The 25,822-nt window shown below is 41.5% G+C and overlaps 1 protein-coding gene and 1 pseudogene across 2 annotated transcripts in view; one reads left to right on the top strand and one right to left on the bottom strand.

The window, feature by feature from the left end:
* Positions 1-8,054, bottom strand: part of CDK15 (cyclin dependent kinase 15) — an 87,900-nt gene extending 79,846 nt beyond the window's left edge. Inside the window, exons 1-4 of one of the 2 annotated variants that reach the window (XM_023622400.2) lie at positions 7,768-8,054; positions 6,900-7,049; positions 6,572-6,666; positions 1,600-1,679 (exon numbers count right to left, since the gene is read on the bottom strand). In XM_023622400.2, the coding sequence (XP_023478168.1) occupies positions 1,600-1,679; positions 6,572-6,666; positions 6,900-7,049; positions 7,768-7,890 (448 nt within the window). In that variant the 5' untranslated portion in view covers positions 7,891-8,054. The remainder of the gene's footprint in view (positions 1-1,599; positions 1,680-6,571; positions 6,667-6,899; positions 7,050-7,767) is intronic. The other variant, XM_070242139.1, reaches the window with a different exon arrangement.
* A 15,502-nt stretch (positions 8,055-23,556) lies between these two features.
* Positions 23,557-24,657, top strand: LOC102148604 (signal peptidase complex catalytic subunit SEC11C-like; annotated as a pseudogene).
* Positions 24,658-25,822: the final 1,165 nt, after the last annotated feature.

Below are 25,822 nucleotides of genomic sequence, written 5' to 3'. Positions count from 1 at the left end.
TCAACCTGAAAAACATGGCTGTGGGCAAATCTGAGTGAGCAAGCTGACAAAGGCAGCACCGCAAGAACGGGGTGAACCTGGGCCTAGAGACCCTCCCTTTATGTTGGTGACCCGGGATTTCCATTATGTTTAGAAATACTCTTTAACCTATGCACACATCTCTTTTTAAATCTGATCATCCTTTCATGGGGACCACTAACAAGTACATTAGTAAATGCAGCTTCCATTATTAAACACTTAAAACCATGCTTTTCTCCAGAAGGCACCTGATCCGACCCAGATGACCCGATTGCCATTTGGTCCTCCCACTCAAATTCAAAAAGATGTGTTTCCCAGGGGCTCTGAAAGACTTCTGAAAATGGCATGAAATTCAGTTATAAACTCATTTTCTGAATTGCTTTTTCCATGCCTATTTGCATAACCCATCCTTCCAAGCTCAGTTCCATATCTACTGACTTCATTAGCCACCCTGAGACTAGCTGCTCTCATCTGAGCTCGTCTTTTTTACCTCCATTATAACACTTGTTGTAACTTGAATCATCTGCTCTCTTAAGACTGAAAATGATATAGAGCAAAGATCAGGGCTTTCTCTTCTCATCCTTCACAACACCCAACAATCTGCTTTGCCTATAGTATGTGCTCTATGAAGAAGGGAATATGAATAAGTTAAAAGGGGAGAAAGTGAGACTGGGGAAGAGCCATTTCTCTGGGTTTTTGCTGAAATGGGTAGCAATCCTACTATCATTTTATTTCAAATGGCTCATATAAAAAGGTTAATAAATTGCATTTTTAAGGATTTATTTTCACTATAGTGGCTTCTCGATTTTTATGTTATAAATTATTTAGTTATCTTGATGGTGAACAAGATATCACTAGGGAAAAGAACAGAATGGAATAAGAGTAGCCAACAATTGTTGAACTCTGAAAATGGACTCTGTGATAAGTACTTTATATGCATATTCTCATTTAATCCTCGTAACAACTCAATGAAATAGGTACACTTAGCCTCTTTCTGCAATAAACCGAGTCTGAAAGAGGTATAGGAATCTACACACAGTCACATCACTAGTAATTGGTAGATCTAAGGTTTAAACCTGAGTCCATCGGACAGGTCTCTTACCCACTTGTGATACTGCCCAGGTCACAGAGAATGGACAGGGACGACAGTAAAAAACGCACGCCTTCCCACAGAGTTCTTCAATGCTATCTAAACAACTTATTTTCAGGCAATTTGCTTCCTGAGAATTTGTGTGATTATATATTTTTCTCTCTTTTATGTGCATTTTTCTGGGGTTACATAGCCTTAGCATTAGTATGGGACCAAACACACAGAAAGTATTGAGTTCGTACTCAGGACTCATTGAGTTCATAGTCTTAGTCAACTACTGTAACAGTTTTGAATCTTAATTTCCTCAGGAATAAATAATAAAATGATAGTATAAATGTACTTGGAAAACTGGTATGAAGAATAAAATTGCAATTATAATATTACTTTTAGAAATATCAAAAGCTAAACGCTGAATGACTAGACCCAATGCATTTTTTAAACCAAATCAAGGACTTAAAAACAGATCTCTTGGGCCCGTTGGCTGTTCTTACCTTCCCGGATAGCTGTAAATGGGACTCCTTCCTCTGCATTCATGCTGATGACTTTTAAAGCCACTAGTTGTCCGTTTATTCTAGGAGAATCAGGGGACAGGGCACACGTTTATCAAGATGGTTCATAGCAGCAGTTTATACTAAGGATAGTTTAACAAAAGTCGCTTTCCTTCAAAATAGATTCCAGTGTATGAATCTATAATTTTCTCAAAATAAAAAGCTTTAAAAGTCATATGTATATTTACCAAAACATTTTTTTTCTCTTTACCAAAGTGATATGTGTTCATTATAGAAAATTTGGAAAACACAGAAAAGCACAGAAAAACACCCCCGCAAATCCATCCTCATAATATTTTGATGTATATTGTTCCTTTTCTTTCCTTTTGTGCACTTACGTGAGCCATCTTTATTTTTCATCCGAATCACTGTGGTGGCCTCTTAACAGGCTGTCTGCTGGTACACTTGTACCCTACTATCTACTCTCAACAGAGTAGCCTCAGGCACTCTTTTTAACTGAAAGTCAAAATCAGTCATTGCTCTGCTCAAAACCCACCACTATCTCCACATTTCACTTTGAATAAAAGCCAAATTCTTACAATTGCCTCCTGCGCCCTACAGGACTTGCCCAGTGCCACCATTCTCTCTCTCCTCATCTCCTCCTCCTCTCCCCTTATTCATTGTTTCGTTTGCTGATCTAAGCTAAGTGCCAGAGAACGGAGAAGATTTTAATGCAAGTATAAATATATCGTTTTTAATACAGTGGGATTCGTATCACATTATTAGTAACCTGTTTTTCCTCTAACTTTTTCTCTTGTACTATGTGATATTTGATAATGACATAATATGTCGTCATATAAATATGTAATGTGTTTAGCCAATTCCAAATGCTTTTAAATTGTTTCTAACTTTTGACTACTATAAAAATACAGTGACAATCATATTTGTAGATCAAAATTTTCATAGAGCTCCTGTTATTTTCTTAGGGTAGAGGTTGAATTGCTAAATCAAAGAGCATGCTGCGCACAAGTTTTTTTATTGTTTTGAACACATGTTCCCAAATTGACCACACGGCCACACCAGCACTGCCTTGCCAACACTGGACCGGGTTGTTTTTTAGAAGAGTTTTAGATTTACAGAGAAATTGAGAAACTAGTACAGCGAGTTCTCATGTACCTCACATCCAGTTTCTTCTATTGTTAACATCTTGTATTAGTATAGTACATTTGTTATAATTAATGAACCAATATTGATACGTTATTATTAACTAAAGCCCATAGTTTATTAGGAATTCTTTAGTGGTTTGTGGGGTTCTTTTGCGGTAAAATTATATTGTTTATTATGGGTTGCATAGTAAACTGGTAAAATTTGGGGGTAATTTCCTAGTAATACATAGGAAAAGCCATAAAAGTACCGTACCCAGGAATTTTTCCCAATAAACTTATATAATAAAGATTTTAAAAATTCCAAATGCAGGAAAGATATCCTCTATTGTATTAGTTAGAAAATAGAAATATCTGAAATGTGCAGTGGTTCGAGGAACAGCTAAAAAATTTGTGGTACATCAATACAATGGAATATTTTGCATTCATACAAAAGTTTAATTCCAGGGACATGTAGAAAAAACATGGAAAAGAGTTATGATAAAATGAACAGTAGAATACAAAATAGCAAACACTTTGCTGTGGCTTTATATAAACTGCGTGCTTATGGAGGACAAAATGCACAGGGGCAATTGCTGTGCTAAAGTGAGGGATTGTAGATGGTTTTTAAATTTTAAAAATCTATTTGCTGTTGTATATTGCCTTTTTTCATAGCATTTATAAGTTTATTACGGCTTTCCAACTTTATTTCAAAATACTTTCTCACAGTAACTATTCTTTTTGTCTCTTTTAAAGTAGATATCACAGTAGATAGGTATAAATTTATGAAATAAATCAATTTATCTTAGTCCTTTCTTTTTTTTTTGCTGAGGCCACCAAGTCGGCCCCTTGTTCTGCCTTTTAAAAATCATATTTCTGGGGCTGACCCGGTGGTGCAGTGGTTAAGTTCGCATGCTCTGCTTAGGCAGCCCAGGGTTCGCAGGTTTGGATCCTGGGTGCAGATGTGGCACTGCTTGTCAAGCATGCTGTGGTAGGCATCCCACGTATAAAGTAGAGGAAGATGGGCACGGATGTTAGCTCAGGGCCAGTCTTCCTCAGCAAAGAAGAGGAGGATTGGCAGCAGATGTTAGCTCAGGGCTAATCTTCCTCAAAAAAAAAAAATCATATTTCTTTGATCTGTCTTTTCTTACACTTGTGCTACACTAGTTTAATTATTGTGGCTTTTGAACACATTGAGAATACATTAAAACTCTGAATTAGACAATTATTGACTTCTTTGTGCTGTTAGATTTTCTAATCCCATACCCTTATGACTGTCCCTGGGATGACCTGTGGGACCCTATTCTACTCCCCTAGGGCAACTACAACCCCTGCCTGCCCTCATCTCTCTTCTCTCTCCCCTCCAATGCCAGCTTGCCCTTGCCTCAGGGACTTGTTACTTGCCTGAAGCCCTCTCCACTCTCCACGCACACAGCTCACGCCTCACCTTTGTCAGGGTCTCTGCTCAAGTGTTCCCTCTCAGCGAGGCCTCCTCTCATCACCCTACTTAGAACAGTAACCCACCACCCCACTCTGGCATGCCCTGTCCCTCTGCCCTGTTTCACTCTTTCCACACAAACACAGTGTTTTACTAAATTATTTATTGTCTATCTCACCCCCACTAGAACGTGCACTCCATAAGAGCAGGGATTTTTGTCTCTTTTGTTCTCTGATGAATCCTTATTGGCTAAAATATGCCTGGCACATGGTAAGTGCGTAGTAAATATTAGTAGAATGAATAATGCCTGTTCAGCTTTCTTCAAGTCCTTTATGTCCCTTAGTAAATCTTTATATAAATTCTGCCCATTTTTTGTTGTTGCGATTGTGAGAGAAATTTCTCTACTATATTTTCTATTAAATGATTATTGCTAACACATAAGACAACTTTTTTTTCCTGAGGAAAATTCACCATGAGCTAACATCTATGCCAGTCTTCCTCTATTTTGTATGTGGGTCACCACCACAGCATGGCCACTGACCAATGGTGTATGTCTGTGCTCAGGAACTGAATCTGGGACACCAAAGCAGAGCACACTGAACTTAACCACTAGGCCATGGGACCGGCCCCCATAAGACAACTTTTGATAAGTATATTTTGATTTTGTAACTGAGTACCTTATTGTTCTATCTTACTACTTTTAATAGTTCCTTAGATGATTCCCTTGGGTGTCTTGGGTAGACAATTCTATAATCTGCAAAAATTGTATTCAGTCTTATTTTTTCTCATTGCCTTGGCTAGAAGTTTATGATAATCTTTAACAATTAAGGATAATGGGCATTCTTGCCCTATCTCTTACTTAATAGTGACGTCTCTAGTATTTAACAAAAAAGTTTGTGGGCTGTGGACTTGAAATCTTCCGCATCAGAATAAGGAATGATCATTCTATTTCTTTTCTGCTCAGAGTTTTAAAAACTAGTAACTGATGTTGAATTTATCAAGTGCTTTTTTGTCATCTATCTCTAAGATATTTTTTAATTTGTTTTAAAATCATAAATGCAGTGTCTTTGTGGTAAGGAAGAAAGTGAAAAGTTTGATTTTATTTCCCCACCCCAGTTGCAACCACTAAAAGTGTCTACTTTTAACAATCTCTTGTGCATTTTTCCAAATTTCTCCATGCACATACAAATTTATACAGGTACAGTACATCTGACTGCTTTTTTTCTAAATGAGATCATAGGGTACATATTCTGTAGCCTCTATTTTTTCTCTTAAAATAGGGCACATCTTTTCATGTTAGTCCATCTATCTCCTGCTTTAGACGGCTGTGTGCTATTTCATTGTTTGGTGATTATTCACCCAGTCCTCCATTAATGGATATTTGTAACCAGGTTTTCACTTTTTCTGCTACAAATCTTGCTGCAATGAATACACTTTTACATGTATCTCTGTGCACTTGGACAAGTATTTCTAATATATTTTTCACATTATTACTAGGCTGAGTCTCTTGAAGAAAATCTTTTATATTCTCAGTTCCTAAGATAGTCTACGGAAGTGAATTAAATCCTCTTTCCACATAATATATTTAAAATGACACTTCTCCTAAAATCTTGTTTTAACAAGTGAAAATATTAACACAAGTACTAAGATCAATAGTGAATATTTAGTCTTGTCGCATTTATATTAAATTTTTAAAATTAACATTTCACCACTATTATTTTTATTGAGCCATTATTTTTCTCCATTGGAGTAACATAAATTAAAGAAATCAGGCCTTCCAATGTTCCCACCTTGACTACAGCAGTGGAGGTCATGGATCTTTAATGCATGCTTCACAAAGTTTGTTGTTAGCCAGAATGGGCACTTGGCTTCTGGACTAGCAGCATTTTTATTCTCCAGCCATTTGGTATATTTTGCAAATAGAAAACCCAGGATTAATCTTTTTTTTTTCATATATCATCCTTTGTAGAAACCAACTTTAGTCTCTTCCATGAAGGCAAAGTGGGAGGACAGAGGATCAGACTCAAGGTTGCCATTGCAAACCTGTCATGACTTAGGGAGGGACTTGAAAACCCTTTAGAGACACCATAGCAACTGCCCTTCTCACCAGGCTGAAGAGCAGGAATTGTTCCTTGGGCCAGTCTACTTTCTTTGTATTGAATAAAAAAGAGGAAAAGCTGATAAGCATCTTACTGGGCTGGCTTTCATCGGGACAGGGCAAGTTTGTTTTCCTTTCAAGGCTATTTAAATCATCGTGTCTCCCCCTGTCGACTATGGTGTCTTGCACAGGTCCCAGATGCTGTGAACTTCTGCCATGTGTCAACTGACTTTATAATAACAAATCAGAGGATGGGATCCTCATCTCTAAAGTCCCTCCCAGCTATGAGTCACTCACCTGCTAATCCCCTTGTAAACCGTAGCGTAAGAACCTTCACCCAGCTTCTCCAAGTTCAAGTAGGATGAGGCTGCCCCAAAAGGGAGGCTCTTCCTCTGCTTAAGGGGAACAGGGAGGGGTGAGAGGTGGGAAAGAAAGAAAGGAAGAAAGAAAGAAAGAAAGAAAGAAAGAACACCTTTTTAGTGTTGATTTTTTTTTCAGAGAACTTAGACAGCGTTGCCAGAACGTACTTGGGAAGGCCCGGTCAGGAATTGCCCTGGAGGTAAGGGCCAGCCTCCCGGGGACAAGCATGCATTAAATTCTTGATCAACATCAGCTGCTCACTCACCCACTGAAAACCCTGCCTCAGATCCTCTTCCTGAAAAGAATCACTGTTACTCCGTGGCCTTTTACTCTTGAACTTCCGTGCACGGACAGCCTGAAGTCCCCTGGGGTGAAATGAAGTCATGGAACCTGACGCTTCCTTTAGATCTGTTAGCTAAAGAAAGCAGAAAGTGCAGGAATAAAATTTATGCAAAGTCAAGATTTGGTGGCTGACATAAACCGGTTTTTCGTTATTTGCCTGATTTTCACTCTTCACATGTTTTCTGAGCTTCCTACATCCCCAAAAGACACCTTTCCTGAAAGTCAGAGTCCTAAAAAAGACCATACTAATATCAACTGCTGAAACATGACATTCTTTTTTCACCTAAAAATATGTCTTTAACTCTTGGGTTAACCTAAATCTCTCTGATGGATGGTTTCCAATTTTTCTCTGTTTAACTCAGGCTTTTTTTTTTTTTTCATGTCCCCTTAATTTATCTCCTTAGGGGAATAATTTTCTGGTATGGCATTGCTAATAAGCATGAGCTAATTATTAAAATTTTGAATCCTAGCATACCAATACTGCAGCTTCATTTTTGAGGTTCAGCTCTGTAATTTAGTACTTGAGAGATTTCAAGAGAATAACTAACTTTCTCAACTTCGAGGCAAGTGAGTTTCGTGCAGTGCAAAGCATAGGATTATTTTTCCCTTTTGGTTTACAAGAAAATCCCTAAATTTGATAACAACAGCCACAAATTCTCTGTAACTTTAATAGAATTTTCTTTCTATTGGTTTCGACCTACCACAGAAAAATCAGACCCTGCTTCCGAAAGGGAGTCTCTGACCTCCTTGGTTTATCAATAGAGGAAGACGCTCCTCCTGGATACAAATACCTCGATCGCAGCCTCCATCGTCACAGGCACGCTCCTCTGACAGCTGTGTGCATCGCCTCCCTCCCAACAGCGATGGCAGCTGCATCCAGGCTGGAGAGTCTTTGCACACAGCTCTTGACCCATAATCTTCTAGGTTCAAGGAGAAAACCCGTGCTCGAACCTCTCCCCTCTGCCTCTCCCGTCCTTGTCACTCCCTCCTGCCCGAGGTCAGCAATGCTAGAGATTTCATATGACCCACATGAGGGCTCTGCCTGGAGCAGCCTCATGACTTCAGCAGTTTTTCCTTCTCGGTGCAAGAAACTATAGATCAGAAAGGCAGCTGGCTGCGTTCCTCTGTGCTCAAATGAAAACAGGATGGCTAAAACATAAGATAGAATAAAATCTGGCACAGGTAACGTTCTTATTCTAGCCACAAGTTAGTGCTGTTGGTACATAGCTTTTATGAGTTTATACTGCTTAGCCACGTAAATGCTAATGATATTTATTAGGCTTCCCTGGTACTAAGGTGGACAGGTTGAGGAGTATTTTCTCCCTGCTTTTATCTGAAAGCATCCTGCTTTTCTGACTTTAAATAAATTTGCAACCTAGCCAACTTTTAGTAGTCAGAGAAACCACAGAATCATAGAACGGAGGAAGGCTGAGGGTGTCTACTCTGCCTCTTTGCCTTCAAGCAACAGTGCATCTAACAGTTCCAGAGAGGCGGTCATTCATTCATTGATTCAAAAACTATCTAGTGAGCACCTGTGTTGTTCTTACCATACGGATAACAACGTCACCCAACGGTGGAGAGAGAGGTGTGTGAATGAAATACCTCCTTCTCTCCCTCTCTCCCTCCTTCCTTCCTTCCACATAAATGTAATTCTTGTTACTATATTAATAGCACGACAGGTCAAGGAACTAGCTCCTGCTAGTTTGTAGCCTTTGAACAGAACTACTTTCTCTCATAGACTCCTAAGGTTGTTGCCAGTATAAGGTACTAATCTGAGTGATCGAGAATGTAGGATACACACACACACAATCTTATTGTTAAAGGAAAAAGTGAGAGTCATGTCTATTACCACAACATTTTTTATGTATATTTGATATCCGAACCTCACAACGGTTTTAAAAAAAGCTTTCAGATAATTTCATTATGAGCATGTATTGAAGTTTTATTTGAAAATCGCCACAAGAGAAGAGACCTAAAACAGGCCAATTCAAAGACTCACTCAGGGAACCAGCCCAGTGGCGCAGTGGTTAAGTTCACACGTTCCGCTTCGTTGGCCCAGGGTTCGCCAGCCTGGATTCCTGGGTGCGGACGTGGCACTGCTTGACAAACCATGCTGTGGCAGGTGTCCCACATATAAAATAGGGGAAGATGGGCATGGATGCGAGCTCAGGGCCAGTCTTCCTCAGTAAAAAGAGGAGGATTGGCAGCAGTTAGCTCAGGGCTAAACTTCCTCCAAAAAAAAAAATTCACTCAAATTACAGACATTTAGTTGAAAGAAAAAAAGTGACTAGTTACACTAACACACAAAAATCAATATTTGGTTAAAGACTATTAAACATTTGGCTGACAATCAATAGAGAGTGAGAGAAGCTAGTTCCTCAGAATATTTCTTAATTCCATTAGAATTTATCATAATTTGATTACAATACATTTTATCAGAATGCTGATTTCTTCCTAAAAAGAGATTGTGATTTTCATCATACAAAAGTTATATCCCAGACCAGGTTTGAGTTAGTCGTTTTTTTTTTTTTTTTTTAATCATCCTCTAATTATCAAAAGTTTTAGAATTTTTAAATATTTAGCATTTTTATTAGCCTAGGGGGTAATTTACCTAAGTCACAAGTTGCTAAAACAGTATAGCCTGATTTTTTTAAGGTTTGTGTGTGTGTGCGTGTGTGAGGAAGATTAGCCCTGAGCTAACATCTGCTGCCAATCTTCTTTTTGCTGAGGAAGACTGGCCCTGAGCTAATATCTGTGCCCATCTTCCTCTACTTTATATGTGGGATGCCTGCCACAGCATGGCTTGATAAGCGGTGGGTAGGTCCATGCCTGGGATCCAAACTGGCAAACCCCGGGCCACTGAAGCGAACGTATGAACTTAACTGCTATGCCATCAGGCCAGCCCCTTTGTAGGGTTTAAAATGCTATGTTTAGATTCTTGAATGGGCTCCTGAGGGAACTTGTGAAATATTCTTGAGGTTTTCAAAACTGGAATAACTTATGGTCTTGTTTAAAGTCAAGGAAAAATATTAGATGACTTCTTAAGATATTTTCTATCACTGTATCCAAAACAATTTTTGTTATCAAAAATTTCTGAATAAGGACAGAAGACTCAGATGATTTCAGTTTGATTTGTGAATCAGACCCAGTTTACGTGCCACCCCAGGTTGGCCGGATCAACCTCGATGGTTGGCTGCTTAGTGGGAGAAGCCCCCCTCTGCTGTTCTGAAGCCTGGCCACTGTTTTTGCCATCTCCCGCTGTCACAGACCAAAGAGCTCCACACATGAAGCTGACTGGCAAGGAGAGACCCTGTGCCTGGCCACTAGCCTGAATGGACCAATACAGGCTCCAGCTTCTCCAGCACCTTCCCGCAAGGGCCAGGCGGCACAATGGTGAAATGCAGGGAGCCCCGTGAAATGCACTTCCACCATCGTGAAACCAGCTGCGTTTGCTCTGGAGCAGAGCCTGGCTCAGAAACATGCTCCGTTTATTTGCTCTCCTTCTTCTCTGCGTTTCTTCCCCCTCACCCTCACTTCTGCTTCCCGGGATGCTCCTGACCCCCTCCCCCTCACTTCTGCTTCCCGGGATGCACCTGACCCCCTCCCCCTCACTTCTGCTTCCCGGGATGCTCCTGACCCCCTCCCCCTCACTTCTGCTTCCCGGGATGCACCTGACCCCCTCCCCCTCACTTCTGCTTCCCGGGATGCTCCTGACCCCCTCCCCCTCACTTCTGCTTCCCGGGATGCACCTGACCCCCTCCCCCTCACTTCTGCTTCCCGGGATGCTCCTGACCCCCTCCCCCTCACTTCTGCTTCCCGGGATGCACCTGACCCCCTCCCCCTCACTTCTGCTTCTCGGGATGCACCTGACCCCTTCCCCCTCACTTCTGCTTCCCGGGATGCACCTGACCCCCTCCCCCTCACTTCTGCTTCCCGGGATGCACCTGACCCCCTCCCCCTCACTTCTGCTTCCCGGGATGCTCCTGACCCCCTCCCCCTCACTTCTGCTTCCCGGGATGCACCTGACCCCCTCCCCCTCACTTCTGCTTCCCGGGATGCTCCTGACCCCCTCCCCCTCAAAGTCGAAGCTGTGCCTGAGACTCTGCTTCCAGGGCATCTGTGTGAAGACAAATGGTAGTCATTGTTTAAGCAGCAGTAAAATTATAGGTTAGTGATCATTTCAGGCTAGCTTCTCCCACCCTACGTTTTTGGAGTCCTAGTCCCTTTCTCAATGGTGTGTCTTCAAACTACTGTGTGTAGTTCAGAGTTTGCACTTTTTCCAATCTTTGCATACTATCTTTGTAAAATTTAGCCAGATTATTAGGAATTATGGTCTAATTATATTTCCAGAATATGTAGATTATCACAAGCACTCAACACATAATAACATGAGAAAAATGCGAAGTTTGTGTCAGAAACATTAAAAATAATCCATATACATCCACACCACAGAGTAATATGCAGCTGTAAGAAAAAAATGAGATCTCTACATAATGACATACAGTGATCATCGAAATACACTGTTAAATGAAAAAGGCAAAATGCTTTTGTGTTTTCTGTGTTACCTTTTGTGGCAAAGAAATAAGGGAAAATAAAATGTAGTCAGTAGTCTTATTAATAGTGGCAATATTACTCTTATAATTTTAAAGCTGTTATTGGTGTATTTTAGGATAAAAAAAGTAAGTAATTATGCTAAATTACTAGAAACCAAACTTGTTTCAGCATAAGAGAAAATATACATAAATATCAAATGAAAGAGATCAAGTAAAAATTACGTGATCTTAAATTTGATTTGGAATAAACTTAAATAAAATTTAGTATAAACATACTTTTTTCCTTTAAAAAATTGCTATCAACCAAAAAAGATCTAGAAACTTTGACAAATTAATAGCAATAAGCAACCCCAGTGCTAATGATCTATTGTCTCTAAATACCATTTTCCATTCAAAGGGACCAAGCATCCACAAGACATGGTGGCTGAAGGTCTGGAGCATGAAATCCAGGAAGTTATCAAGAAAGATGTCCCAGGCTCATCTTAAGTCAATGGGAGTTATGTCAAAAGGACATATAGGAGCCAACTTGAAGGGACTCCCTTTTGGCTTAAGATGGGACAATTTTAATATCAAAAAGAATAACGACGGGGCTGGCCTGGTGGCATAGTGGTTGAGTTTGCACGCTCTGCTTTGCTGGTACAGGGTTTTCGGGTTCAGATCCCAGGCATGGCCCTAGCACTGTTCATTGGGCCACACTGTGGCAGCATCCCACATAAAGTGGAGGAAGATTGACACAGATGTTGGCTGAGCGACAATCTTCCTTGCACAGAAAGATGTTAGCTCAGGGCCAATCTTCCTCACCAAAAAAAAAAAAAGAAGAAGAAGAAGAAAAAGAATAATGACTGCAATGGATTGGAACACACAAAATATGTAAAATCCATAACTTTATAGTGATTCTAAACAAAAACAGTCACTTGGAGATTTCTAGTGCACCAACTCATTACTCTGGATATTGATAAATAAAAGGGAAAAATCAAGCATTTATTTTGTCTTTTCTATACAAATTGTTTTTCCAGGGTCAATGAGGGGGAAAATCTTCTTCATAGAAGAATTTCAGCTAATAAATGCAGAGGAAACAATAGAAGTAGAAAATTCACTATTACACAATGCCTAATGCAGTAATAGATCTAAGCAACAATCATCAATGAATGTTAAAATTCTTAGGTGAAAGATTGAAAGGAACTTTGCAATGAAGGGTCAGGTTGACGCCATCTGAGTCCACTGATCAATCTCAGCTCCACTAAATTTGGGGCATCCAGACCTTACGTGCCTCCTGACGCGATACCACTGGAAGAACACAGCACCACCTGTGATGTATTTTTGACTAAAGAAAAAAATTTAATCTGAATCTAATCCAGTGTCTAGTTCTAAAACCAAATTACAAGAAATACGGAGGACAGAGATGTTAAATAACACCACAATGAAATGAACAGCCAAATCAGAAAGGACGAATAACCTGATTTCTGTAACAAATCAATGGGACAAAAAAAGAAACAGAAGAGAATTAAAAAGTCTGAAGAGATACAACAAATAAATGCAATACGGAGATCTTGTTTGGATCCTGATTTGAACAAATCAACTGTAAAAGGACATTTCTTTTTTTCCTACAGCTTAGTACTGAGGTATAATTGACAAATAAAAATTATATATATTTGGAGCCAGGCCAGTGGCATAGTGGTCAAGTTCGTGCGCTCTGCTTTGGTGGCCTGGGGATGGCGGGTTCAGATCCTGGGCATGGACCTATACTCCACTCGATCATCAAGCCATGCTGTGGTGGCGTCCCATATACAAAATAGAGGAAGATTGGCACAGATGTTAGCTCAGGGACAATCTTCCTCACGTAAAAAGAGGGAGATTGGTAACACATGTTAGCTCGGGGCCAATCTTCCTCACCAAAGGAAATATATATATGTTTAAGATATACAAGGTGAGGGGCTGGCCCCGTGGCTGAGTGGTTGAGTTCATGCGCTCTGCTTCGGCAGCCCAGGGTTCCGCTGGTTTGAATCCTGGGCGCAGACATGGCACTGCTTGTCAGGCCATGCTGAGGTGGCATCCCGTATGCCAGAACTAGAAGGACCCACAACTAAAGATATACAACTATGTACCGGGAGGGGCTTTGGGGAGAAAAAAGGAAAAAAAAATTAAAATCTTTAAGATATACAAGGTGATGTTTTGATAGATGTATACATTGTGAAATATTTACCACAATCAAGCTAATTAACATGTTTATCACCTCATATGGTTAACTTTTTTTTTGGTGAGAACAGTTAAGATCTACCCTCTTAGCAAATTTCAAGTCTACAATGCAGTATCGTTAACCATGGACACCCTGCTGTACGTGAGATCCCCAGAACTGATTTATCCTGTTTAGCTGAAACTTGACAGTTTGACCACTCTTTCCCCATTTCCGCTATCCCCCAGCCCCTGGCAACCACTGTAAAATAATACTTCTGAGACAAGTATGGAAACTTAAATACAGTATTAGATGATTTTAAGAATTTATTTTATTTATTTTTTGAGGGAGATCAGCCCTGAGCTAACATCTGCTGCCAATCCTCCTCTTTTTACTGAGGAAGACGGGCCCTGAGCTAACATCCATGCCCATCTTCCTCTACTTTATATGTGGGACACCTGCCACAGCATGGCTTGATAAGAGGTGCGTAGGTCTGCACCCAGGATCCGAACTGGTGAATCCCAGGCCGCGAAGCAGAACGTGTGCACTTAACTGCTGTGCCACCAGGCTGGCCCCAAAAATTTATTTTTAATTTTGCATGGTGATTATGTTTTTGAAGCAATCTTATGGTTAGAGATGCATGCTGAAGTATGCACAGGTGGAATGACATAATGTCCTTGCTTTAAAATATTACCGAAAAATAATGTTGGAAATAAAAAACCAACACTGGTAAAAAACATTGGTAATTGTTTAAGCTGGGTGATGGCTATCTGAAAGTTCATTTTGGTGTGTTTAAGAATTTTCTAGAGGCCAGCCCCGAGGCCAAGTGGTTACGTTTGCACGCTCCACTTCAGTGGCCCAGGTTTTGCCTGTTCGAATCCTGGGCACAGACATGGCACCGCTCATCAAGCCATGCTGAGGCGACACCCACATGCCACACTAGAAGGACCCACAACTAAAAATATACAACTATGTACCAGGGGGCTTTGGAGAGAAAAAGGAAAAATAAAATCTTTTTTTAAAAACAAAAGAATTTTCTAAATAAGAAAGTAGAAAAAGAACAAATTTTTAAAAACACAACTCACATGCAATCCATACATTTTGATTATTTATTTATTTCCTTATATTTCTGACTACTTCCAAAAGGTGGAGGGAAGCTTTAGACAAAAGTACAATAACAATAGTAACAGCTACCACATCAGTGCCTGCTCTGTGCCAGACTCCATGCTGATCTTCCAACTCCGCGACAGTGAGTGCATACCACTATTATCGCCACTTGATCATGAGGGAACTGAGTCTTAGAGAATTTAAGTAACTTTCCCAAGGTTACTAAACTAGCAAGCAGTAGAAAATATTTATAAAGCTCCCCAAACACTACCAAACTTCCCAAACTTTATTTAATGAGGAGACACTGATAATAGTATTTGCACAAAGAGCACAAAAATCTCAGTTTGGTTGTGCGTCTCATTAATGATTAAGCCTAATTTAAATTAGTTATCATATTTAGGATGAACCGGTAATAGATAAGTGACTCTACTTTGTTATTCAGGAGGCATGTGACATCATCTTCGTTCCAAATAAAAGCTACGGAATATGATCCTTAAGTCACGTCTTCCTTCTTTCCGGAGGACGTGAACTTGAAACTTCACAGGCTGTGAGTGCTGTCTGCTGACAACAAGCAGAAGTGCAAACCCACAGTATCTGGGTCTCCTCCATTCCTTTATATATGTTTATGCTCTTTATTTACATCATCTTATTATTACATATCAGTGTGCTATTTGTTTCCTTGTACCTAGTTTCCACAAGCTGATGGCGTAAATTCCAGTGTTATCTTCTATTTCCACGACCTTCAAGAAACAGTGAGGTTCAAAAGCAATGAGCTATTGAGAAAGTATGTGGAGCTGGACGACCATATTTCCAAATTTCACAATTTCTTATTGTTGTAAGAAGACAGTTTCTGGAGCTCTGGGAATTTCTGCTCAGAAATGCCAAATGCCCCAGTTACTAGTTTTCCAGCTTAAATTCTGTTCTCCCGGCTCTCATACCAGCTTCTCGCCTCTCATTCAGGCTCTCCCCACATCCTGGCCTTCACTTCTGAAGGAGCCATTTACCTGTTGTGGATCAAAACTGTGAAGTACAGATGGGACGCTCGAGAATGCTGCGTGATTCCATATGTGCAGGTCCACACTCTAAAACTACGGGAAAGAAAGCAATGGCGGGTTAAAAAAGACATTTCACAGGCAGGTAAAGAAATCTAATTGCAAAATGTTCTTGTGGAAGAAAGGCTTAGCTTGTGGAATGGCACAATTATACTGGACACTATACCTAAGGAGGACCCACTGTCTAAAACTGTCGGAATCCCTGGCGTGTCTGCAGGTGCAAGGAAAGTGGAAGACGTCCCATTTCTCGTATAAGCAAAAAAATAAAATCATGCTTCTACAGACCAGATGCTTTCTCTGTCGTTCTTTGCATTTGTATGATTGCTTGCTTGTTTGTTTTAATTCCTTGAGTCTGAATGCATTAAGGGAAAATTCCAGAAATGACTTGAACTGATGAATAGGTGCCCAGTGAAATGGGGAACACCAATTTTATATTTAATTTTCCACTTTCAATATAACAGCATGATTTTTTTAAAGCATGATTTAAGGTTCTTTTCATAAAGAATAGATTTGTAAATATAGCATAATCGGGATTTAGTTCAAGTCTTCTGGCTACAGGTAGAAAAAAAAAGTGACAACAATAATAAGGCCAGCACATAGTTTACTTGTATCCGCTCACAACAATTCTGTAGTCAGTAGTATGAAATAATTCGCCCAAGGCCACACAAGTCAGAAGCGGTGGAACCAGGATTTAGACTAAGGCAGAGCAGCTCCAAAGCCCGTCCCTGAAACCTTCTTGACCATCTTCCTTCTTGATACAATGTAAGAATTGGGAGATAATCAGTCACACAGGAGTTTCCATGCCTGTTCTTGGTCCTCCCCTCTTTCTTCAGGCATTGCCGCCTAATATGGCTATCTTTTTTTTTTATGTTCTAACCAAGGATTTCAGATATATTATCTCATTTAATTCTATGTCATAGATATTTTATTCCCCAAATTTTAGATGAGAAAACTGGGAATCGTCCAAACTTTCTTAAAGTGTCAGAATTAGGCTTAAACCCACTGGTATCGACTCTAGGGTCTATGCTTTTACCCACGTCTCCACACAATGAGGATTCTGTGCCCTGACACACAGTGGGTCCATCAACTCAGCACACTGTTACGTTGCACATGGAAGGGCATTTTGCTTCTTGGACCCAGCGTGGTATCCGAACCCACCAGAAGGAAATTCCTCTCTGACAGAAAACACGTATTCCTGAAGGCAGAGGCTGAGGGGAGCACCCTCCATGCGCTGTCTTCAACTCAGTGCACCTCTTTCTAGCAGCTGCTCACAGTCAAAACGGAATCAGAACAATCAGTCCACGACAGAAGTGCTCAGGGTAACGACTAAAGGGTAGTGGTACTTTGGCACAACTTCTCATTGTTAACGAAATGCATTCAAAGGCTCCCACAACCTTCTTTAACAGTGCCCTAAAGTTTCTTGATCTGTCAGAGTAAAGTGGTCCAGCCTGGAAACCCATCTTTTTCCTTGCCGAACTGTAGCACACTCCACAGTACTGAAAGTAGTAGTTTTAGAACTGTTTGAAAATGTCTCCTGCAAGTTACTATTACTTTAAAATATGTATATATTGTGGGTACATAAACACAACTTACAAGAACCTGACTTGTGAATTTCTGACCCCCACCAACTGCGCGCAGGCCCTCTGAGACTCCCTTTCCCCATCTCCATCCCAGGATGCGGGAACCCCTTCTCCCTCATTCCAGAAAGCAGCCAGCCCTGTACCGACAGCACCACTTGGTGGCCAGGATGGAGAACTGACCAAATCAACTTTTCTTCCCTCTCAACCTCTTTTTGGAGATAACTCCCCTCCGGAATCCCAAATCTCTCCTCCCACCACACACTCATCCCAATTTTCTTTGGACTTTGCCACTGACAGCCAAGGTGACTCCACTTTAGGCAATCTCTTTCTTCAATTTACGCACATCCTTTTTAAACAATCTTTTTTCTTCTCCCCATCCAGTTACTTCGTTAAGTTTTTCTTATTCCTCCAATTGCCTTCATCACATACACAAGCCTAGCAGTTGCTAGGGCTAGGCAAACCAGACGTGGCCCCAAGGCTCCGAAATTCAGAGGATTTAACCACATTTAAAAAAAAATACGTATAATTTTAAAACCTGCGCAAATCGATTAGGCCTCTTCCCCTCAGAAGTACTGCGCCCTGCCCAGCTCGCGGCCCCCAGGAGCCCGCTGGCTCCAGGCTATGGCTGGGCCTTCAGTAGCAGCCAGGGAAGACGGATGGCACTGGAGACCCAAAGTCAGAAAAGAACCTTTTAAAGATAAGAAAGAAGGGGAGCGGGGGAGTGGAAAAGGGAGAGAGACACAGAGACAGAGAGAAAGAAAAGGGTTACCGTGGGGCCCCTCCTGCCGCCTCCTTTCTCACCGCTTCCCACCAATGCCCGGAATGAGATGAGGCCTAAGAGGGCACCAAAAAGCCCTCCGTAATCCAGAAAAATAAAAATAATAGCTAAACCATCTTCATGCAATATTTTAAAAGTCAAAATTAATGCCCAAAAATCCATGAGGAACAAAATACAGTATTCACATTTTAAACAAAGACAAGCTGCTGCTGGTTTGTTTTATGAGCCCGCATCGCTGTGCAAAGGGAAGCCTTTCCAATGGGTGGCTCGCCGTTCCCGGGTCCCCCTCCGCGGTGACCCTCTTCCTCCTCACCCCGGCAGGGCGGGTTTATGAGCGTTGACAGTGTGTGCGAACAGATTTAGATGATTAGATGCTTTTCGAAATTGTAGGGCTTTTATCAACTTTTCCTGACGGAGTCAGCGAACAGGAGGATACCTTGATCCGGGCACTGCCGAGGGCGCACGCTTTTCCTGTGGGCCCAGGCTCCCACACCGCTGGACCCGGCGCTGCCGCCCCTCCGCCACCCCTGTCCCTCCGCTGCAGAGCTCGCACCCTCCGACGAACTCTTCACCCTTCACCTTTAAAGCCTGCTTTTCTTTAAGTGCCATGAAATTCATGAAAAATTACTCAATACCAAGGTTTTTCCCTTTTTTTAAATTATAAAGTATTGCTTTCAGCTATATTTTTCATTGCAAATGCACGTTATTGGAACGACCTCACAAATCAAACAACATTTGTAGATTAGCCCAGGAACTAAACCATTATTGACCTGCCTGTGTCTTTGGGAAAACATGTTCTAAATTTCAAACAATTCACTTGCAGATAAATATTTGAGGCACTATTTTTTGTAGGTTGGGGTCTAAATGCTTTCTTTCAATGTTTATAACAATTTACCTGTTACGTGTTGTAATACACACAAGAAAGGAATCCTTTAGCCCAAACTACTGCTTTTTATTTTTAGCAAAAAAAAAGTGACATATAATGCCCAGCTTGAGATCAGAATGCTAAGAGATGACAGTAGAACAAGTTTTGTCAGGCAGGCCTTGCGGCCTGGTGGTTAAGTGCAGGGCTTTGCTTAAGCTGCCTGATTCCACCTGCCCTGTCCCCCCATCCCCAGTGTGGACCTACACCACTAGTCAGCCATGCTGTGGCTGCGACCCATCTACAAAATAGAGGAAGATTGGCACAGATTTTAGCTCAACGCTAATCTTCAGCAAAAAACAAAAACAAGTTTTGTCAACGAAACTGAAAGAAGGAGGGGCTTGCTGGTGGCTGAGTGGTTAAGTTCCCACACTCCACTTAGGTGGCCCAGGGCTCACAGTTGGGATCCTGGGCGTGGACCTACACACTGCTTATTAGGTCGTCCTGTAGCAGCATCCCACATAGAAGAACTAGAATGACTTACAACTAGGATATACAAGCATGCACTGAGGCTTTGGGGAGAAAAAAAAAAAAGCGGAAGATAGGCAACAGATGTTAGCTCAGGGCCAATCTTCCTCACCAAAAAGCATACCTGAAAAACAAAAAGAAAAGAGAGAGACAAGGAAAGAATAAGAGAGAGACATGTAGCATTATTAGGCATATGTTATATACAAATAACTCAGGGGCCAGCCTGTGGCCAAGTGGTTAAGTTCTCGAGCTCCGCTGCAGCGGCCTGGGGTTTCGCTGGTTTGGATCCTGGGCACTGACTGACCTAGCACCACTCATCAGGCCATGCTGAGGCGGTGTCCCACATGCCACAACTAGAAGGACCTTCAACTAAGATATACAACTATGTACCCGGGGGGGGGGGGGGCGGGGCGGGATTTGGGGAGATAAAGCAGGGGAAAAAAACCCCAAAAACCCCTCAGATACAGATTAATATTTTATTTAAATATGTATTTTAACATTTTGTTAAAATATGCTTGCTCTAATGGTTACTTATATGTCATAATATAGGATTTATGAATATGTATCTCAACAGTTTTCATATAGCCATGTGCTTCTTTCTAAAAATAAGTTGCCATCTGCTCACCTACATCTGGTGATTAGTCATTCAATCCACTAATTATTTTTGGTATGAGATGAGTAGAAGTGTTTCTATTTAAATCATTCCCCCAAATTACAATATGTCATCAGCAGGTCTTTGCTCCTCATCTTGGTCATTATCTTGGTGCATGAAGTTTAGCCACATAGTAAAGTGCTCCCAGATGTCACTGGGAGTTGGTGCCCCTTTTCTAAAATCTCAGCTACTCGGAATCTCAGCATCCATTTTTTAAAACAAAGGTCTAAGTTGTTTTTAACTATTCTTTTTTAACTTGGGAGAGAAACATAATCTAATTCAGTAAGAATAATAAGTGTAACACACACACACAGAACTTCTATTTTAATAGTTAAGTAGAATAAGATGCACAAACTACAGCTCTATTTCGAAAGCCCAGAAGATGTTTTTAAATCCCTCTTTGATCATTTCTGATTAAACATCCTCAAAGATCCCCCCACGTAACTGTGGAACAAGTCTAAATCCCTCAGCTTGGTTCTGACAACTGACCCTCTCCCGCCCTGCCCACCACTATTCCCGTCTTTCCCACCTGACGTGTTCTTCCCTCCCCTGTACCTGGCCCTCCTTCAGGTCCTGGCTGAGGTTCCATCTCTGTTCAGAATCTTCCCTTGGTTTGATTCTCTCCACCCCGACCCCCATCTCTCCCAAGGCTGAGCTCCTGGATCTCTGATTGTCTGAACTGTGCATTCTAATCACTGCTTTTACTGTTTTCCTAACAAGTTGGTAAGTACATTCTTTGAGGTATGAACTATATCATCTTCTCTTTTCAGACTCAATAAATGGCTGTTGAATTAAATAATAGCACTGATGCAGGTGTGTGATTGTACCCCCAACCCCGGCATACATGCACGCATCTGGGAGACGGGAGCCCAGACCCAGTGTTCACGTCCTGTTTGCCTGACCCCTCTCCGGGGCACATCTCCGCACACGGCCCTCCCATGAGTCCGTCTCAGTTTCTCAAACCAGCCTTCACCGACCTGGTTATTTCTTTTCTGTCATCATCTATCATCTCTTTTTTGAACCCTGCTTTTTATCTTAGTGCTAAGCTCTCTATTCAACACCTTGACCCAGTGGGAGTTGAAGTAAGGGGAAAACAGAAGATTTAGAGTTTGGAGATCTAGATTTGGAGCCCCAGGTCTGACTTCCTCTGCCACTTAGAGTACTGTAGTTAGATTAACTTGGACGAGTCAGTGGGCCTTGGTTTCTTCATCTGTATTTTAGGAATAATTATACCTATCATGGGGTTGTTATGAGGATAAAATACACATATGAAGCATTTTTCACATAGTACATTATAAAATATATTGTATTGCCACATTATTAAAATTAGCACAAATATCATTACCTTCCAGAGGCTGCATCACCCCCTCCAATACACACACACACACACACACATACACACACACACAGATACACATTCACACACTCACTCAGGGATTGCCCCAGGGCAGGTAAACCATTGCCTTCAATCTTTTTGCCCTTTGAGCCCAGGAGGATCCTTGTCTTCTCTGACTTTTAAGGATTGGAAAGTGGGAGAAGCAGTCCTCAATTCCTCCCAGTGGGCAATCAATCAGAGGATAAAAAATAGAACCGATATAAGTCAGGGCAGCTGGCAGGAGAGGCAAGTACTTATGTCTCTATCAATGAACTGCAATTCAATAAATTCTTAAATTGCTAGATCTCAATAAACCATTTTATTGAACAATTACTAAAGTGCAAGGCACTGTACTAGTCTCTAGAGAATTAAAAAATGAGAAAAACACTATGGAGTTTAGAATATGACAAGAGAGACATATAGGTTTGCAAACTAGTGTAACACATGCCATGCTAAAAGAGCTTATAAGTAGATTCAACTCAGATTGAGTCTATGACAATATATAGAAATCCATGTTTGGACATCTTTTCTTTTTTTCCTTGCAGGTCAGATTCTTTCCAGTAGGAAATCTAGGTTTGCTATCACATCAGCTGTTTGATTTTTTTAATGCTTGGGATTGGGGTATCTACTCTATACCTTGACTCCATACTCCCTCCAGCTACTGCCCCAGTTTTTGATTCCACTGTACGGCAACACTTCCCGAAGGAGATGCCTCTACTTCCTCACCTCCTGTTTTTGTTTTTGTTTTTTTTTTTCCTTTTTCTCCCCAAAGCCTCCCAGGTACATAGTTGTGTATTCTTCGTTGTGGGTTCTTCTAGTTGTGGCATGTGGGACGCTGCCTCAGCGTGGTCTGATGAGCAGTGCCATGTCCGCGCCCAGGATTCGAACTAACGAAACACTGGGCCGCCTGCAGCGGAGCGCGCGAACTTAACCACTCGGCCACGGGGCCAGCCCCCCTCACCTCCTGTTTTCTCTTTAACTCACCCCAGTGGAGCCTCTGTGTCTACTGTTCCACCAAACCAAAGGTTCCCTCTTACCAAATCCAAAGGCTACCTCTCAGACCTTACCTTACTTTACTGTTGAGCTGCGTTCAATATCATTTATCACACCAGCCTTCTTGAAAGCCTCTTTGATTTCTGGGAAGCGGGCACTTTCCTAGTTTTCCTCCTACACCTGTGGGGACTCCTCTGCTATCATCTTTCCTAGCTCCTCCTCCTCTGCTCACCTTTCGAGTTTGGGTGACCCAGTGCTCAGTTCCACTCTTATCTACACTTTCTTATCTATACTTACTTATCTACACTTTCCTCCCAGGTAATTTCAGCTAGTCTCTTTAGCTTTGAATGGCATTTACGTGCAAATGACTCTCAAATCTCTCTCTCCAGCCCTGATTTCTCTCTCTACAACACTGATTGCCAATTTGACATTTCCACTTGGATGCCAAAAAGGTATCCCAAAGTCAGCATGTCCAAAAGAGACCTCTTAAACCATGCCAAAATGCTTATCCTTGGTCTTCTCCGGTTCAGAAAACGAAATTTCCATTAATCAGTTGCTCAAGAAAAAAACCCAAGCAGCAGGGGCCAGCCCTGTGGCGCAGCAGTTAAGTGCGCATCTTCTGCTTTGGAGGCCCAGGATTCGCTGGTTCGGATCCCTGGTGTGGACGTGGCACCACTTGGCAAGCCATACTGTGGTAGGTGTCCCACATATAAAATAGAGGAAGATGGGCATGGATGTTAGCTCAGGGCCAGTCTTCCTCAGCAAAAAGAGGAGGATTGGCAGCAGTTAGCTCAGGGCTAATCTTCTTCTTCTTCAAAAAAAAAAAAAAAACAAGCAGCATATGAATCAAATATAATGTCTAGAGCTGTCTGTGACACTCTGAGCCCGCCTCAGCACCCAGAGACCCTCCCATGGTGCACAAGCAACATGGGGAAGCATCTCCCTGTGTCCGGTTTGGACCTCTGTGGGGACCTGAGAAAGTGGAACAAGTGTCAGCTCTTCTACCAGGTTTGAAACTTTGCCATGATTGTGTCTTCTGCATTCATGATCTGGAAAAGCTCGATTGTCCTCACTGGCAGCAAGAGCCCGATCACAGTGGTGCTGAGTGGACCCAGCCTTTCATAGGGTGACTTTCTGTTCCTAACAAATTTCCAGGAAGACCCTAATTAGAGCTGGTGAGATTGTTGTTTTTAAAGTTGAAGGACAAGACATTCCAGTAGTTCACAGAGTAATCAAAGTTCATGAAAAAGATAATGGAGACATCAAATTTCTGACTAAAGGAGATAATAATGAAGTTGATGGTAGAGGCTTTACAAAGACCAGGACTCGCTCAAAAAGGACCTGGTGGGAAGAGCCAGAGGGTTTTTACCATATGTTGTGTGGGGGCCTGGAATTGGCCATCCCAAGGTATGTCTGTTTGGCATGATGATTATTTGGGGGCTCATTGCTTTGCAGACAGGAAAGCAACTGAAAAGTATAATTTACTTACTCTTTGTAAGAGACATCTGTAAAGATATCTCCCTCTCTACCAGGAAGAAGGGGGGATGACCTTATCTCTAGAAACTCTTAATCAATGAGGAAGGCAAGGACTTAAATCTGCATTTGTTTATTGTGCTTGTCTGGTAACCTCCTGTAACTGACTCCTCCCACCCCCAACATCCTCCTTTGTCTTTAGCTGGATATGATGGATGGGGTGGTGGTTTCGGCCATTTTGGCGAGTTGCTCAGTTTGCCTGACCTCTCCCATGTATACATGTTATAAAGCTTTGTTTAATTTTCTCCTGCTATTCTGTCTCATGTGAATTTAACTTGTTCTCTGGCCAGACGAATCCAGAGAGGGTAGAGGAAATGTCTTCCTCCCCTACAGTTTGTATGGTGACTATAATAATGAATGACCATCCAAAATTCAAGTATGCTCTTTTGACTGTAATGGGTGCATATGTGTTACTAAAACGTGAATCCTAAAATGAGAAGCAGTTCCTGGGACCAGATTGAAATGAATTCTGTTGAAAAAGAGGAAAACTAATATATTTGAAACGTCTCACTTTCTGCATAACAGAAAAGAATGTGGAGATGTTTTTGTCTTTTCCAAATAAATGATTCATCAGTAAAGATTTTTAAAAATCATCGAATTCATCATTAAATCATGCCAATTGTATTTCCCGAGACTCTCTCAAACCTCAATAATTCTCAGCTGGGGCGTGCTGCTGTCACCCCAGTCCGAGGCATCACGATCTCTCATCTGGCCTAATGCAATTGCTTCTCCTTGGTCTCCCTGCTTCTTTTCTGACTCTCCCATAATCTCTTCAGTCAGAATGAATTTAAACAAAACCCACTAATCTTACTTAATCTCAACCCTCAGTTCCTTTTAACATTCTGTGCAATAGAGTAGGAAGTACACATAAAGCACTAGACAATGAATTTTCAAAAATATAAATCAGATCAGGTCACTCCCACACTTTACACTTTCTGCTGATTCCTCTTGCAATTAGAATAAAAAGCAAACTCTTAGCCTGGCCCACCAACCCCTCCATGACCACTATAACCTCATTTTCTACCATCCTTCTCTCTCATGCACTCCCTCCTAGATATTTTTGCCTTCTTTCTGTTTCTCAAACACAGGTTATTTCCTCGCTCGGAGAACCCAGCAGGATTCTGGGCCGGCTCCTCCCTATCTCTTCACTCTTTGAATAGAGGAGCACCCCAGGGCTCAGGCCCCAGACTGCTTGCTTTTCCCGTGGATGATTTCCAAAGCTGTATTTCCAGCCCTGATCTTTCTCCTTAACACAAGACTCCTATGTGCAACTGCCCACGTAACATCTGTGTTCAAACGCCTAATGGCTATGTAAACTATAACATGTTCAAATAGGATTATTTGGTACTTCCTCCCATTTCTCCAAACGTATTCTTTTCCCCAGTCTTTCCCAACCCAGTAAGTGACAGTGCATTGTTACCAATAACTCAGGCCTTAATGCCTCTCTTTCTCTCAAAACTTACGTCTAATCCGTGAACAAATACTGTAGGCCCAACTTTCAAAATGCAGTGGTTGCCTGTTACCTGTGGGGGATGTGTTTCAAGACCCCCAGTCGATGCCTGAAACCACAGATAGTACCAAACCCTTGACATGCTATATTTTTTCCTATACATACACACCTATGATAAAGTTTAATTTACAAATTAGGCACAGTAACAGA

This window comes from Equus caballus, chromosome 18 (genome assembly GCF_041296265.1).
Source record: "Equus caballus isolate H_3958 breed thoroughbred chromosome 18, TB-T2T, whole genome shotgun sequence".
Taxonomy (NCBI): Eukaryota; Metazoa; Chordata; class Mammalia; order Perissodactyla; family Equidae; genus Equus; species Equus caballus.
Note: the sequence above shows the minus strand (reverse complement) of the source record. Positions and strands in the feature narration are given on the sequence as shown.